Source organism: Ipomoea triloba, chromosome 14 (genome assembly GCF_003576645.1).
Source record: "Ipomoea triloba cultivar NCNSP0323 chromosome 14, ASM357664v1".
Lineage (NCBI taxonomy): Eukaryota > Viridiplantae > Streptophyta > Magnoliopsida > Solanales > Convolvulaceae > Ipomoea > Ipomoea triloba.
The window spans coordinates 23,256,206-23,270,965 of NC_044929.1; the positions used below are offsets into that span (position 1 = coordinate 23,256,206).

A 14,760-nucleotide genomic window follows, 5' to 3' on the forward strand; every position below is an offset into this window, starting at 1 on the left:
ATTATGGTTTAATTTGATGCATGCATCCAGCTGTTTTCACCTACAACAAATCAAAATAATTATTTACACACACATACATATATATGGTTGAATTCTGGTGTAAACAAAGACTTCACACGTGCGAATGTGTGAAAAAATATCATTTAAATAAAAAAAATAACATATTCAAATTAAACACATACAAATTAAATATACTAGGCTTAGGGTTTGTTTATTGTGTGTGTGTGTATATACACACACATATATATACACATACATACATACGCAAAATTGGTAGGAAAAATATAAACTAGAAATAGATACATATATAAGAACATATGGATCTAGAAAAAGGGGTAAACACACACACATTTTTATAATTATCACTAACTTTACTTTGCAACTTAAATATTTAAAAAAAAAAAAAAGAAGAAGAAGAAGAAGAAGAAGAAGGAGGAGGATAAGGACTTGTTTCTTAGTAGGAACATATACGTATTGTCAGTTAAAGAAATTAAAAGATTGACTTTATGCGTATGTTGCCGGTGACACCATAAAAAATCTTATAAGTTATAATCTTCTAATACTTATATGCACTGCAAGAGTATCATTTAAATGACGTCAAAATGGTGACGTATGCAAACTCCCTAACATGTGAATTAAGTCGTGCAAATATATTTAACGCCGAACATACATGTGAACAATAATTATTTTAACTTAAATTAGAGTTGGTCAACTTAATGTAGCAAATAAACAATGACCATACGGAATATAAACAAGCAAAAACATTTTTTAAAAATCCAAACAAAATATTGTATCAATGTAGACATAATATTTTAAAGTTGTTGTCGTTTATATGGTCTCACGAATTAAATTTCATAGTCATTTATGTCATTAAAACTTAAAATCTTGTGAACAATCACTAAAAATTGTACATGCATACACTCAAAAAGCAATGTTTTTATTATATGATAGTATAAATTAGACGAAATATAGGTGTTTATAAACATATACTACGATATGAGATATTAGAAATAAGAACTTTATATTATTAAATGAGTACAAATCAATTAGCTAGGGGTTCAATTGGTTGACTGATCTAATTAATATTTTGATATTTTGTTTTCAATGGGAAATTGGGGGATCATTTTGCCCTTATTGATTGAACACTTCAGAATATTAATCTCTTGGACGGTCATTTAGGCTAACTATTTAAATTAGTACTTAGCAATTCTATTATTTAATACCTCCATCAAAAATGAAAATGTGATATTAAACAACTAAGAAAAAAAATCATATTTTATTTTTTTTTGAATATTACTGACTCTATTACAATGCAGTATCTGTTCATAACTACTTTCTCAACCTATTGAAGCACAAGAGTCAATAAATATTGACCCCAAGGCTCAAACCCACCACCTCCCGTATAAAGGGAAGGGTTTGATGCCACTGGACTACGAGGTCCTTGGCAAATCATATTTTATGTAACCATCTAGGATTCTTTCTATCAACAATATATATGTAATTTGGTGGGTTGTTGAAAGTAAATTAAATCATCACATGCTCTGATTTATATCAGCTAGATGGCCACGTTAGAGTAATTTAATTTGTAATTAATATCTGTATTATAAGAGAAAATTGAGGTTGTTGGCAATAAATATATAAATTTCTAGTAGTTCAATTCATAGTATAAATAGTGTGATCATATCTATACTTCAATTCACCACACAACGTAACCCTCTCTCTGATATTAGCTATACTAACTATCCTTTTGCAACAACGTAACAACAACAATGGCGGCGGCGCTTAATGTTTATGGCAACCCAGTTTCGATTGCTACGATGAGAGTTCTTGCCTGCGTGTACCAGAAAGGCCTCCAGTGCTATATTAACCTCCCAATGAATGCACCAATCGGTGAAGAAAAAAGTGTATGTACTGTGTTTCTTTTTCTCATTCGAATTCGAGTATTCAACTAGTATGTTTTTTTATACTATTGACTCTGTTACAATACAGTATCTCTTCATATTAACATAATTATGTGTTTGATCCATGCATATACATATGCAGCTGTTTGGTGAAGTGCCAGCCCTTAAGGATGGATCTTCCAAGATCTATGGTACGTATGGTGATATATATAAGGTTGCAATTAATTCTATGTAATATATTTAATTTTTGGTGCTTATGTTGTGAATTTGTACTCAGTTTGTTTTGTATTTGTTTTCAATTTATTATGTATTGTTCTCAGTTTGTTGTGCATTCATAGTGTGATTGTTGTGCATTCATGTAGGATCACGGGCAATTACGAGCTACCTTGCATTCAAATACGCCGAGCAAGGGACGAAATTGATACCCGGAGATGGGGCAAAGATGGCGGCCATGTTTGAGTTGATGGATATGGAAGTTCGTAAGCTTGACCCACTAGTTTCGAAGATAGCGTGCGAAACAAGGATGAAGGCGGTTATGGAGATGGATAGCGGATATTGCTGCGAGTCTGATGCGGTGGAGAAACACAAGAAACAGCTGGAGAGAGTACTGGATTTATACGAAGAGAGAATTAAGACGTTGGGATACTTTCCAGAAACGGAAGAAAAGTGTGGTAGAATGATGACGTTGGCGGATGTGAATCATATGCCGCTTTTTCATTACCTATGCAACACTCCGTCGCTTAAGGGATTGGTCGAGGGGCGCCCCACGGTTAGGAAATGGAGTGAGTTTATCCTGGGGAGTGGAGCTTGGGGCAAGGTCACAGGTACTCATGTCCAACCCAGCACTAGTAAAGTACAGTTGTCGAGTAAAATCTGACAAGACTTGCAGGATGGATATATAATCTGTACGTGCTCGCTGTGGTTGCTAGCTGTTTCCGATGTATTAGGTTGTTTCACTCCAATTCGATCGGTTTCAATTCTCTTTGGTTTTACGAATTACGATGTAATTCCTGTGGCTGTATCTGGCATTCTACCTGTCGTTGACTGTGTTACGTTGTTAGTTTCTTTTTGGTTACTGTAGTCCGTGCAGTGTTATAATTAATAATATATCTATATTTGGTTTCTAATGTTACTTTCATGTCTCATCTTTAGATTATATTGTTGGGAATTAATAAAGTACGGATAAGAGTTAGTTAAGAACTCAACTTCATAATGTACTATACATACGCACAAAATTCTCTTGTAGATGCTATAAGTTTGAAGTTAATATGTTATAAGATCAGAGCAGTTGAGTTTTCATGGTGCAAAGATGTTGGAGGAAGATATGAACATGCTAGCAGAGAGGAATGAAGCTGATGAGAAAGGTATGAAGCTGATGAGAAAGGTGACAAGTGAGAAGGGTGTTAGTGTCTTTTCTCCCTTTTAGTCTATTGTTAGTCTACAGTAATTGCATTCTCTCCCGTATATATACTGTACTTCCGATAGCTTCTGATTCATTCGTTGTACTCCTTTAATTTGTAAGTCTTCTTCTTCATCAATACAACATTGCTTTTCTTGTTACCACTGTGCACAATTCCAATAAAAGAAAATAGAGAGACCGGAAGAGGATTCTATTAATCTCAAAATGTTATGAAGTGTATCTATTATAGGATATATATATATAACCAAACAAGATGATTTAAAAATACAAGAAACCTCTAACAAACTCATCACAAGCTCAACTAAGATGAGTTGGATATAAAGATACGAATTGAGTGTTCTCAAATACATACTCTAGCGTGGACTATACTTCATCAAATACTAGTGTGCCGCTTCTTATTCTTCAACACCCCCCTTGTAGAGAGTGCATATCTTGTAATGCCAGCTCAAAGAAAGTGGCTTTAATTTATTTCATTAGCAAAGGTTATATACATGAGCTTGATTAACCCACACACAATATGACAATCATGGCCATGCACATTGTACCTGATCTGTTTAGCATTTAAGAGTGATTTGCTGGTTTGGCGCTGTGAATGTGTGATGCGTAAAGGTTATCGCTTTGTCAAAACTTGTGTATCTACAAAAGGATGAAGACAATGCGCATCCAGGGAATCGAACCCCGGTCAGTACCGTGGGAGGGTACTATGATACCACTACACCAGATGCGCTTCTATGCTACCAAGTCTTAGCTGAAAGTATCTATACATTGTATCGAAAATCTTGTACAGCACCACAGCCCGTTGAATTTAGGACGTTGGAGGTCATCCTGGATTCTCCTCCAGGCTCCAGACCCAGTTGAGTTGAGAATGAGGATAGTAGGATTAACGGGAGGAATTGCTTCAGGGAAGAGCACCGTCTCCAATCTTTTCAAGTCCCGCGGTATTCCGGTCGTCGATGCCGACATCGTTGCTCGTGTGAGTACACTATCATTCCTTAATTAGCTAGGTTTCCACACTCCAAATTGTCGTCTCAATTTCGATCATTCCACCATTATTAATCAGTGGTTTTGCGGAATTCATGTGACAGTTGTTTGTGATTATGCAGAATGTCTTGAAGAAAGGCACTGGAGGGTGGAAAAAGGTAGTGGCTGCATTTGGAGAAGACATCTTGCAGGCCAATGGCGAGGTGGATCGTGCCAAGTTGGGTCAAATTGTGTTTTCTGATCCTGCAAAACGCCACCTCCTTAATAGGTGTTTATTCATAAGCATTTACTTGTGTTTTTAGTGTCATAATTTGTGTTTTATTCCTCAAATACACTTATTAATCTTTATGGAGTTTCACATGATCAGTTATCCTTTAGCTGCTTACTTGATTTTAGGACCAATCTGAATTATTGGCCTTCTTGGTTTGAGCCGGCAACCTAGGCTGGTTTGCTTATAGTCCTTTGCAGGCCAGGGTCACAAGGCCGGGTTTTCGGGGATAGTGGCTATGGATTTCCCTCGTCACTCACAGAGTGGAATTTTAATGTGGAGTAATAACTGAATTGTGTATGTAAAATATTATTTGTAGAGTCATCAGTTTATACATGCCAGATTGAGTTGGAATGCCATTGTATTATATTCTTGAAAGCATAAGGAATCTGTTTCTTTGTAGCAAAATGTGTGAACTATGTGTTTGCATTGTAGTAAGGAGCTTTTAAGAATGAGTTGCGGAAAATCTATGAGAATACAGTGTATGAGCTTCTGAGATTTTGTTGTGATGCATTTGTAGGCTGTTAGCGCCTTATATTTCATCTGGTATCTTTATGGAAGTCTTGAAGCTGTGGATGAAGGGTTGCAAGATAATTGTTCTCGATGTGCCTCTTTTATTTGAAGCCAAGATGGATAAGTGGACTAAACCGATTGTTGTTGTTTGGGTAGACCCGGAGACACAGCTTCAGCGGCTCATGACAAGGGATGGATCTATAGAGGAAGAGGCCAAAAGCAGGATAAGTTCTCAGATGTCTCTGGATGTAAAGAGGACAAAGGCGGATATTGTGATTGATAATACAGGGACACTAGAGGATTTGAATAAGCAGTTTGAGACAGTGTTAATCCAGATAACAAAGCCATTGACTTGGACTGAGTATGCACTTAGCAGACAGGGAGCTATTCTTGGATTGCTTTCTATTTTCGTTGGCGTTGTACTATGCAAGAAAAGTTTATGATTGTAATTTCTTTAAACTTTTCATTAATGTTTCATGTTTGAAGTATTCTACTCGAAAACTGGATCCATTTGTTGAAAGTTTCTTATTGTGCTAACATAGCATGCAGGATACCAATTTGAAGTAGTGAATTTTGTGTTTTCTGTTTAGAGGCTCTGTTTACCTATCAATTTCTCCTAGAAGAACCAGCAGTGGTCCCGTCGCTTGTCATTATTTTTATGAGCTGCTTTTGCACTAAGATTTCTTTTTTCTGACTTTGCAACTTTTTGCAGTCCCCTAATCTCTCAATTCATAAATTTCCACCAAGGGCAAGCCAGGCTCGTGCTCTCGTGTTCTCTTTCTTCCTCCCTCCTCTCCTTCCTTGCATTTTGTTTACTGTTAGTTTAGAGCAGCATTCATTTCTTGAACTGAGATGGCAAAAAACTCTGGCAATGATGGTTTGGAGTCCCTAAAATACAAGGTATGCTCGTGTGTTTATCATAGATCAGTCACTCCCGCATATTCTTGCAGAATTTTACCATACAGAACTGTTTTTGTGATATAATATTTCGTTGTTTCTTGTGCTCAACTTTGCAGACATGGGTGTTGAAAATCTTCATCCATTGTGAAGGTTGCAAGAAGAAAGTCAAGAAAATTCTTCAGAGCATTGATGGTAAGTTCTGTTACTAGTTTTTAGTTCTTGGCAGTGTGTGTGTGTGTGTGTGTGGGTGGGGGGCGGGGGGTAGTAGTAACTGGGAACTTAGATGTATTGCTATATATGATGATCAGGTGTCTATGGAACACCATTGATGCTCAGCAGCATAAAGTTAGTTTCACTGGGAATGTTGATCCCGAAACAGTAATCAAGAAACTGGTGAAAATGGGGAAGCATGCAGAGGTTTGGCAAGCAGAAGAGTTTGGCAATCAAGAGAAAAAACCTAGCAAGTCGAAGAAAAACAAGAGCCAACAGGAAAACAAAGATGCTGATGATGCTAGCAACGATGAGGAGAAAACTTCGGCAGTGAAAACTGAAAGTACTGTTAAAGATGGCGGCAAAGGCAAGGTAAATCCGAAAGGTCAACCGGAGGACATTTGTAGCAATGTTAAGGAATCTATGGTGGAGGGAAAAGGTAGCTCTGGTGGCATTGGCAGCAAAAAGAAGAAAGGACAGAGCAATAATGCAGCCAAACGGGGAGCTGAAAATGGTGGCAATAGCGATGGGTCTCCTTTATCTGCTCCCCAAATGGACATACCGAGTGGAATGAAAGATCCCGGCCTGTTGTGCGAGCAAATCCACCCATATCATCAGGTTTACCATCCAATCCCAGAGTATGGAATGAGTTACAACACGGCGTATCCTAGTACTAGTAACTCTTCATATTATGAACCCGACATGCAAGCTTATCCTTATCCCCATTACTATGCACCACCTCCCCCACCGTCTGATCCAATCACAACCATGAATGATCACAGTGACTATGATTATGATGATGATGATAGTGGATGCACAGTCATGTAACCCAACCTTAAGTAATCAAGGGCTTAAAGTTAAGTTATTGTGTGTGAAAAAAAAAAAAGCTACCAGTAATGCTTGCTTTTAGTTGTATGTAGGGCCAATGTATAATATAAATCTATATATGGCTTTTCCTTCACCTGTATGTGTAATAAAGTTGTTTTTTGTTGGTGAGATTGATCTATATGGCTCTCTTTCTATAAAGGAGGAAATGGTTTTTCTTTTTAGAAAGGCAGCTCTAGAGAATTCAGTGTATTTGATTTTTCACTGTGCCACTTTTGAAGGTTTGCCTATGGGTCAAAGAAACATCAATCATAGGCTCACAAGTTAATCATTATTGGTTATGCAGTATATTAGGATGTTTAAAGCACAAAAGTGAAATGGTATCTTTTTTCAGGAGAATTATATCAGCATCCATCATAGGCCATTTTTCATCAACAAATTTACCTCAAATAGTTTAACACTATCAAACATTCAAAGCCAAATCCATTCTTGAGCAGCAGTATCCAATATATCTAATGGTGATTCCATATTTCCATGGCAGTCTTAACTACTTTATAAGTAAGCATGTAACTATGTTTCATAGTATTGGCTGACAATTTCGGGCATTAAATTGCTCCTGCAGATTTTCATAGTTAAAGCTAAAAGGAATGATCTCATTCAGAATCTTACCAAAATTCAGTGTACAAAATGTATGGCATACACAGACGAAGACGATAAAATTTGAACCCACAAAAATGGATATAATCATCAAGAGGAGCAGTGAAAAGTATGATGATTGTCTTGACTCATAAGTACTTATTATGACACAAATAATCTCAACTTAGTAGGAGCAGCTGCTCAGCAGTCCTAGATTAAATGAAGATAAAGCAATTATTGGTAAAGAGGAAAAATACTAATGTAAACTAACGAGTACCACTGAAGCGGGATCTAGTAGATTGAGTAATTCTCAGCAGCACCTGGATAAAGCTTCCGGTAGATGGCAACTGCGACAGGAAGGATGCCCGCTAGTGCAAGAGAGAGATTGTCGGAGCTGCTAGTCCTCACTGAGATCTGGCCACTGAGTTTGTTGTTTAGTCCTGCCCGAACAGCCACCTTTGAATTACGGCCAGTAGAGAATTCAGCCAAACCGTTGAATCCCATTGCGAAGTCCCCTCTCCATTTAATCAGAGACATACTAACTGTAGATTGAACCTGACCAATTGGGTACTCGGCTTCCCTACGCTGCAGTTCAATATTGGCTCCATAGGCTGTATCCTGCTTCGATTTGACCACGCCCGCACTGCCAACCAGACCATACTGCCTGCCAAAAGTAATCTGATCTTCGACCTTAAGCCCAGTTACTATATTTTCACCGAGGAATGTAACAGATACTCCACCAGCTGTCTTGTTCTTTTTCAAATTCTTGAACTTTGTTTCACCCCGAACAATATATGCAAGCTGCTTTCCAATGTTTTGAATGTCAAAACCTGCCATGCTTGATCCATTCTCTCCGTGTTTAGCAGAAACAGAAGAGTCTAAACTTATAGTGAAATCTTTCTTGTCTTTTGTGACTTGGACAGTAATTGCTGCAGGGAAACGATTTGCAAATGCTCGACTGTGTTCAACGTTGACACCTTCATAACCACAATCATGGTCCCAGCCATGTGCATCTAAAACTGGCCTCGCTAGAAACTGTGATGTTGACTCCAAGAATCGATACCTGAATGTAGGATTATCGCCATCAAAGGAAGGAGGAAGGACCATATCAGGTAACGGAACGGCCACAGGAGCTGGGGCATCTTCGTCATTGTTGTCATATTCAAGTGCAGCAGCACTCTTGCCTCTGTTTTTCATCTCTCTCATTCTTCTCAACTCTTCTCTCCATTGCTTCTTCTGAAGGAGTTTCACTCGATAGTCATACTCATCAAAGTATGCCTTCTTTTGTTCTTTACTGAGATTTGCAATTTGAGCTCTCCGGAGAGGCTTAAAGGGAGGGAGCTGGTCATACTCATCTTCTCCTTCTTGATCAGAATCAGACAAGTCATCCAAGTCAATATCAGAATCAACATTATCACCACCCTGTTCAGCAGATAGCTTTGGGTGTGCACGCGATTGTAACATTGAAGACAACATGTATGGAAGAGGTGGTGCGCGGGCACGAAAACCAAATAGCCTACGGTGGTCAAATGGATCTTGAGGCTTGGAAAGAGAATTTGCTTCAGCCAAGATCTTCATTGAATAGCATAGCAACAGTAACTGTGGCTTCCAAATCTGGCCATTAGGTAGTATCCTCTCGCCCTCCCTATTCCTTCGACAAGCAGGATGGTTTTCAACAAGAGAAACGGGATTCATCATACTTGGACTCATCATATGTAGGTCTCCCATAGCATGCCCGATAGACTGCTGAACAACGCGTGATCTTTGATTAACAAACACATCATAACTCAAAGGAGAACCAGTAGGCCCCTCGGGAGGTGCAGAAGCTGCATGTGTCATGGTGACAATGGAACTTCGCCAGATAGCAGAGCCAAGGGAGCTCGTGATAGTCCTCAGCAGCGGTAGATCATTAAGATCTCTGGTTTGTGCATCCAATCGATCTACATAGAGGACAATATCTATTGGGTTCTTCTTTGTGAACTTTTTAACTGTTGACAAGACACTGCGGTTGTAAGCCTGTTCCATAGCAGAGGACTTCAGACCAGGTGTATCAAAGACCCGAATCTTGACTCCATGTACATTTCCACATATTTCTTTCACACTAGTAGTCGCAGGTGCAAATGCATTAATTGGAGCCATCTCTTCTCCAAGAATAGAATTTATGGTGGCACTCTTTCCCACTCCAGACTTTCCAAGAACTAGTATATTCACAGAGAAGTCTAGATCATCTTTCCCCTCAGTTTCAAGCTGCAGAGCTGTTGACCTGGCCGTATCTAAGCTAAAGAGTTGGCTGTTTTGCCTTCCTGCAATGAGTGACAGCCTGTACAGAACCTGGGTAGCTATGGATTCATCTGAGGTGAAGCCCAACCTCTGAACAAGTCTAAAAAATTTTACTCTGATGTTCTGCAGCTTCTCAAGCTTCTTCTTTTCTTCTTCACTCAAGTTGTTCTCAGATTCAGAGCTATTTGAAAGTGTGGGAGTAAAAAGATTGGAACGGTTTGATGGGGGAGCAGCTCTCAGAGAACGGAGTGATGATCCCAATCCAGCAGGACGCTCCACTGAGAATAGCCTAGATCCATCCTGAGAGGTTATTGTGATACTTCCACCATTAGGGTCAGCACCTGTTGCAGCTTTCAACAAAGCAGCTAAGGCAGAGGAATTAAGCATTTGATTCCCGTCCCCTTCCTCGTCAGTGTCTACCTCCTCGTCTGAGTCTGTTACAATCTGTCCATCAATCCTCTGCTCAACATCACGTGAAGCCTCACCTCCTGAATGAGGAACGTGACCCGACTCCCTTTCCAACTCCTCAATGAACTGTCTGGCTGCTTCAGAGCTTCCAAAAATCATACCATCTGATTCCTGATCAGAAATTAAGCCTTCTAGGTCACCACCATCTCCATTTATCTGATAATTGGTGTCATCTTCACCTCCTGGTATTTCCCGGGCATAAACTTTTGAGCTTTGCTCATCAGAAACTGGAAAACTAGCTACTCTGGAAACCTCATCTTCCATGTCACTCTGAATGCTAATAGGCCCGCCATTACTGTGTATAGTATCTGATGCCATTTGATTTGTTTCTTTATCTGGCAGCTTCTCTATTTCTGTACTTCTAGTATCATTTATACTTTCGCCAAAATGCTCAGACACATCAAGATTGATAGCTTTTGGTTTAACAGTTTCAGATTTAGTCATCTGGTCATCTACTTCACTTACCGTCATACCAGTCACATCTTCGTTAAGTTGCTTCATTTCATCAGTTCCATTGATTGATGCCACACCCTCAACTGGAACCTCCTGCTTTTCCACATCCTTTCCTTCTTCCCCAACAATAGCAACCTCTTCCTCTGAAAGATTAACATTTACGGTTTCCCCAACTGTCTTGTCCTCTTCACCTTTCAAATTAACCTCCTCCACCTTGTCCAGATGCACGACAGAGTCCCCTTCACTTGAAGGATTCACAAATTCATTAAACTTCTCATCTGCGGTCACCTTATCCTCAACCTTGCTAGCACTTCCATTCAACTCATTAATGCCAGTTGAATTAGGGAAGCCATTGTCAACACTAGAACCGGAGCCCTCAGATTCTCTTCTACTCCTAAATTCTTCATCCAACAAAGCCCCATCTCCGTCAACAATCTTCTCACCCTCCAAGGCCCCAACATTATTAAGATTCTCAACATCATCATTCACCAAAACCTCGGGTTTTGGCACAACCTTCTCAGTAGTATCCTCCAAAACATTAGTCAAAGTCTCAACACTCGAAGCCCCAACTGACTTATCCTCCTCCACTTCCTGACTTTTCACATTGTTTCCCTCCGCCTTCACGGTGGAGCCCCCTTCACTCACAGGATTTACAAACTCATCCTTAGCAACCTTATCCCCACTACTAGCCCCGGAACCCTCTAAACCACCAGGTTGAACCTCAGTAGCACTCCCATTCAACCCCTCAACACCATTTACAAGCACAACTGAATTAGGGAAACCATTCTCAACACTATATTCTTTCTCCAGCAAAACCCCATCTCTCTCAACACCCTTCTCACCCTCTAAACCCCCAATTTTATTAAGACTATCACCATCATCATTCACCAAAACCTCAGAAACTGGGATGCCCTTCTCAGTAACCGGCGAACCCGCCAAAGGGTCATCGGAATTCGCTCCGCCAATTCCATTCCCTATGTTCTCCTCATCCAACGTCCCCTCTTTACCCTCCACAATCATACCATCACCAGGAAACCCCGCATAAGTGTCACTACCCATTCCAGCAATTTTCATATCTGTATTTCAATACCCAATTTCAGAAAAAAATAACACTAGGTTTCGTAATTACAACAAAAATGAGAAGAAGGGTATGATAAAAAAAAACCTGAAACTTCAGATGATGGAGACAAAGCTGCTTCCTTTGAGTCCATTGCCTCGATGCCTCCGCCTCGAACAGTGAAGAAGCGTCGAAAGCTAGGAAGCTGGATTCCAGAAAAGCTATTGGGATAGCGAGTTTATTGGGTAGATAAAAACGGGATAGGGAGAGTGATAGAATGTTAGATAGAAGCCGAGGAGGAGGGGTTGAAGAAGAAAGCGCGAGCGAGCAAGCAAGATATAGTTAGATAGATAGGAGATGATAAGGTTTTGGAGGTTTTGGACTTTCGATTTTGCAGGCCGACAGAGATAGGCCGAACCAGGCCGAGATATTCTTCTACTGTGGGGTCCCTCCCCTCCACATCCTAATCTCCAACGAGTGGCACTCTCTGCTCCATTATCATCGACCCATTCTCTTCTGGGCTGCTCTGTTTTTGGTTTGGCCCAAATCACAACTACATTTGTGGGCAACCAAAATTATACCATCTACCGTGCATCGTAAACTCTGGTTCAAAAATAACTTTCAGATTCCATATCTGTAGTAGTCAGTAATTATCAAATCATTTATTTATATGTATAGAACTGTAAGTACATAATATGTTAACTGAAGGTACATAATTTTTGTATCACGATTCACAATGTAATATGAACTATGGTCCATGGTATAACAATTGAAATTTGCTTGTTCTAACTTCTAAGTTTCTCATATAAATTTACAATTGTTATACCATTGATGAATCATGGTCAACTTTGCATTGTAGATCCTAATTCAAAAATTATGTGTCTGTAATTAATATATTAGTGCATTCTGATAATAAATTGTGTGTCTTTAAATAAATTGAAAACATATAATTTGTTAATTACATACACATAATAATATGTTAACTACTTACACATAATATGTTAATTGCATATTATGTGACTGCAATTAACATATTATAAGTCTACAATTAATATATTATGTGTCTTCAATTTATTTACAGATATATAATATGTTAATTGCAAACACAAAATATGTATATCATTTTTAGCCAAGATTCACATTGCAATATAGATTATGGTCCATTATATAATTTGCCATAAATTTATAACTCGTTAAACAGTTGAGTTTAATTACTTATGTGTTATCAAACGTGTTCATTTTTATTTATTTTCGATGTGTATCACACATTATTATGGAGTGTCACGAAAATTATGTTATCCTAGTTGAATCACTTATATGTTCTTAAGCAAATTTAATTTTGTTTGGGTGTATATGATTTTGATGTTTATTATTCGTGTTACACAAGTCATTTTATTCTAGTTGAATCACTACATGTTCTTAAACGAGTTTAGTTTTGTTTAGTAAAATATAGTCTCAATATTTTTATTTTCATTCTTGCATAAGTAAAGACTAAACATGTCACTCACCATCATAGAGTATCACACAACTTGTGCTATCTCACGTATTTTGAACCCCTCAACTTTCAAACTCATTCATTAACAATTTTAGCAATGATTGCTCAATCTTAACAATCTCATATCATTTCTCATAACTCTTGTTCATTACAATTTTTCATTGTACTAAATTTATTTGTAAAGTACAATTAACTTATCATCAAATTCTAAAATAAACGAGAGATTAAATTACTTAGATTAAATGTGATTGTATCTCATAACCTCGTTCTAACACAATTTGTTTAAGAAAGTTGGTGAATAATTTGCGAAAAAAAATGGTTGCCAACAATTTTAATTTACTTATTAACTGTTTAATTAACCCGATTAAATTATTGAGCCTAGCAAAAACTTGGCAAGGTGCAACTTGCAGCTACCGCGTTACGGCGTTAGCAACTGGGCATATAGCCGACTCTTTGCGGCAAATTGCTACACTTGCGGCTTTACATCATTGACCACCACTTGCATGACCCTTTCGAATCCCAATTTGCTCCTTGCTACATTGCCACAATACATATATAAAATTGTAGTATTAGGTAATTATTACAAATACCATATTCTATTGTGAGAAGAAAATATCATATTTTATGTTCTGAAATAGGTGAGTAAGTAAGTGAAGCATAATTATCGTGTTAAAATATTACAAATTTGATTGCTGTTAACACTTTTTTGTCATTTGTTTAGGTCGATTGTTATCAACAATTTCTCATCACAAAACATCATCGGTTGAACTTTTAAATTTTATTATAATTTTTTAATAAATCATATATGGTGTAATTTGGATCAAATCTTTCAAATTCACCGACTTGTTAATTAATTTGAAACGTCATTGTAAAATTAGTTTAAAAAATTTCAAGCTTGGTGTAATTTTAGTCAAATCTTTCAAATATGCCAATTCGATAATTAATTTGAAACTTCATTGCAAATTTAGTTAATTTTTTCAAATATGATGTAATTTAGGTCAAGTATTTTAAATATGTCAAACTGATAATTAATTTGAATCTTCATTATAAATTTAGTTAAACTTTTTTAAAAAATCCGAATTTATATTACATTCAAAATTTTAGTATCGCTTATATGTCAATTAATTTATGACATTCAAATTACTTAAAAAGTTATACATCAACATCAAGCACATTCTTCATATAAGGTAGAAGTCTTAATACAAATGGAAATAAATATTTACCCACTATAATACTTATAAATAAGTAATTTCGACTTTACTAATTTTGTAATTTCAAATGGTATTTTAAAATATATTTCATCAAATATAAAAAAGGGTAAGAATTTTTTCGTAAGGGTGTTTGTTGTAAAAC

General features: G+C 37.6%; 4 protein-coding genes and 1 non-coding gene across 5 annotated transcripts; 3 read left to right on the forward strand and 2 right to left on the reverse strand.

Annotated features, from left to right (window-relative positions):
- Window positions 1-1,716: 1,716 nt before the first annotated feature.
- LOC116005368 (glutathione S-transferase APIC-like) lies at window positions 1,717-3,020 on the forward strand. The gene is made up of 3 exons (XM_031245651.1): window positions 1,717-1,904; window positions 2,044-2,092; window positions 2,264-3,020. The coding sequence occupies exons 1-3, from the start codon at window positions 1,770-1,772 to the stop codon at window positions 2,776-2,778; spliced, it is 699 nt and encodes a 232-aa protein (XP_031101511.1). The 5' UTR covers window positions 1,717-1,769; the 3' UTR covers window positions 2,779-3,020.
- Window positions 3,021-3,977: 957 nt separating this feature from the next.
- TRNAG-CCC lies at window positions 3,978-4,048 on the reverse strand. Its single transcript has one exon. It is a non-coding gene; the product is annotated as a tRNA-Gly (tRNA).
- Window positions 4,049-4,153: 105 nt separating this feature from the next.
- On the forward strand, window positions 4,154-7,154 carry LOC116003608 (dephospho-CoA kinase-like). Its single transcript, XM_031243503.1, has 5 exons — window positions 4,154-4,294; window positions 4,425-4,570; window positions 5,091-5,983; window positions 6,100-6,175; window positions 6,292-7,154. Exons 1-3 carry the CDS (start codon window positions 4,187-4,189, stop codon window positions 5,524-5,526), a joined length of 690 nt encoding a protein of 229 aa, XP_031099363.1. The 5' UTR covers window positions 4,154-4,186; the 3' UTR covers window positions 5,527-5,983; window positions 6,100-6,175; window positions 6,292-7,154.
- Window positions 5,936-7,021, forward strand: LOC116004138 (heavy metal-associated isoprenylated plant protein 36-like). The gene is made up of 3 exons (XM_031244068.1): window positions 5,936-5,983; window positions 6,100-6,179; window positions 6,292-7,021. Exons 1-3 carry the CDS (start codon window positions 5,936-5,938, stop codon window positions 7,019-7,021), a joined length of 858 nt encoding a protein of 285 aa, XP_031099928.1.
- Window positions 7,155-7,650: 496 nt separating the features above from the next.
- Window positions 7,651-12,271, reverse strand: LOC116004998 (translocase of chloroplast 159, chloroplastic). The gene is made up of 2 exons (XM_031245208.1): window positions 12,021-12,271; window positions 7,651-11,931 (listed from the first exon to the last, which is right to left on the reverse strand). The coding sequence occupies exons 1-2, from the start codon at window positions 12,064-12,066 to the stop codon at window positions 7,946-7,948; spliced, it is 4,032 nt and encodes a 1,343-aa protein (XP_031101068.1). The 5' UTR covers window positions 12,067-12,271; the 3' UTR covers window positions 7,651-7,945.
- Window positions 12,272-14,760: the final 2,489 nt, after the last annotated feature.

What these genes read in the sequence shown, in the direction of transcription:
- LOC116003608 (XM_031243503.1), top strand. Translation starts at nt 4,187, where the DNA reads ATGAGGATAGTAGGATTAACGGGAGGAATTGCTTCAGGGAAGAGCACC. An exon ending in ATGCCGACATCGTTGCTCGT is followed by an intron (nt 4,295 to 4,424) that starts GTGAGTACACTA and finishes GTGATTATGCAG; the next exon opens with AATGTCTTGAAGAAAGGCAC. An exon ending in AAACGCCACCTCCTTAATAG is followed by an intron (nt 4,571 to 5,090) that starts GTGTTTATTCAT and finishes ATGCATTTGTAG; the next exon opens with GCTGTTAGCGCCTTATATTT.
- LOC116004138 (XM_031244068.1), top strand. Translation starts at nt 5,936, where the DNA reads ATGGCAAAAAACTCTGGCAATGATGGTTTGGAGTCCCTAAAATACAAG. An exon ending in TGGAGTCCCTAAAATACAAG is followed by an intron (nt 5,984 to 6,099) that starts GTATGCTCGTGT and finishes TCAACTTTGCAG; the next exon opens with ACATGGGTGTTGAAAATCTT. An exon ending in CTTCAGAGCATTGATGGTAA is followed by an intron (nt 6,180 to 6,291) that starts GTTCTGTTACTA and finishes TATGATGATCAG; the next exon opens with GTGTCTATGGAACACCATTG.
- LOC116005368 (XM_031245651.1), top strand. Translation starts at nt 1,770, where the DNA reads ATGGCGGCGGCGCTTAATGTTTATGGCAACCCAGTTTCGATTGCTACG. An exon ending in CAATCGGTGAAGAAAAAAGT is followed by an intron (nt 1,905 to 2,043) that starts GTATGTACTGTG and finishes ATACATATGCAG; the next exon opens with CTGTTTGGTGAAGTGCCAGC. An exon ending in TGGATCTTCCAAGATCTATG is followed by an intron (nt 2,093 to 2,263) that starts GTACGTATGGTG and finishes GCATTCATGTAG; the next exon opens with GATCACGGGCAATTACGAGC.
- LOC116004998 (XM_031245208.1), bottom strand. Translation starts at nt 12,066, where the DNA reads ATGGACTCAAAGGAAGCAGCTTTGTCTCCATCATCTGAAGTTTCAG. An exon ending in TCCATCATCTGAAGTTTCAG is followed by an intron (nt 11,932 to 12,020) that starts GTTTTTTTTTAT and finishes ATTGAAATACAG; the next exon opens with ATATGAAAATTGCTGGAATG.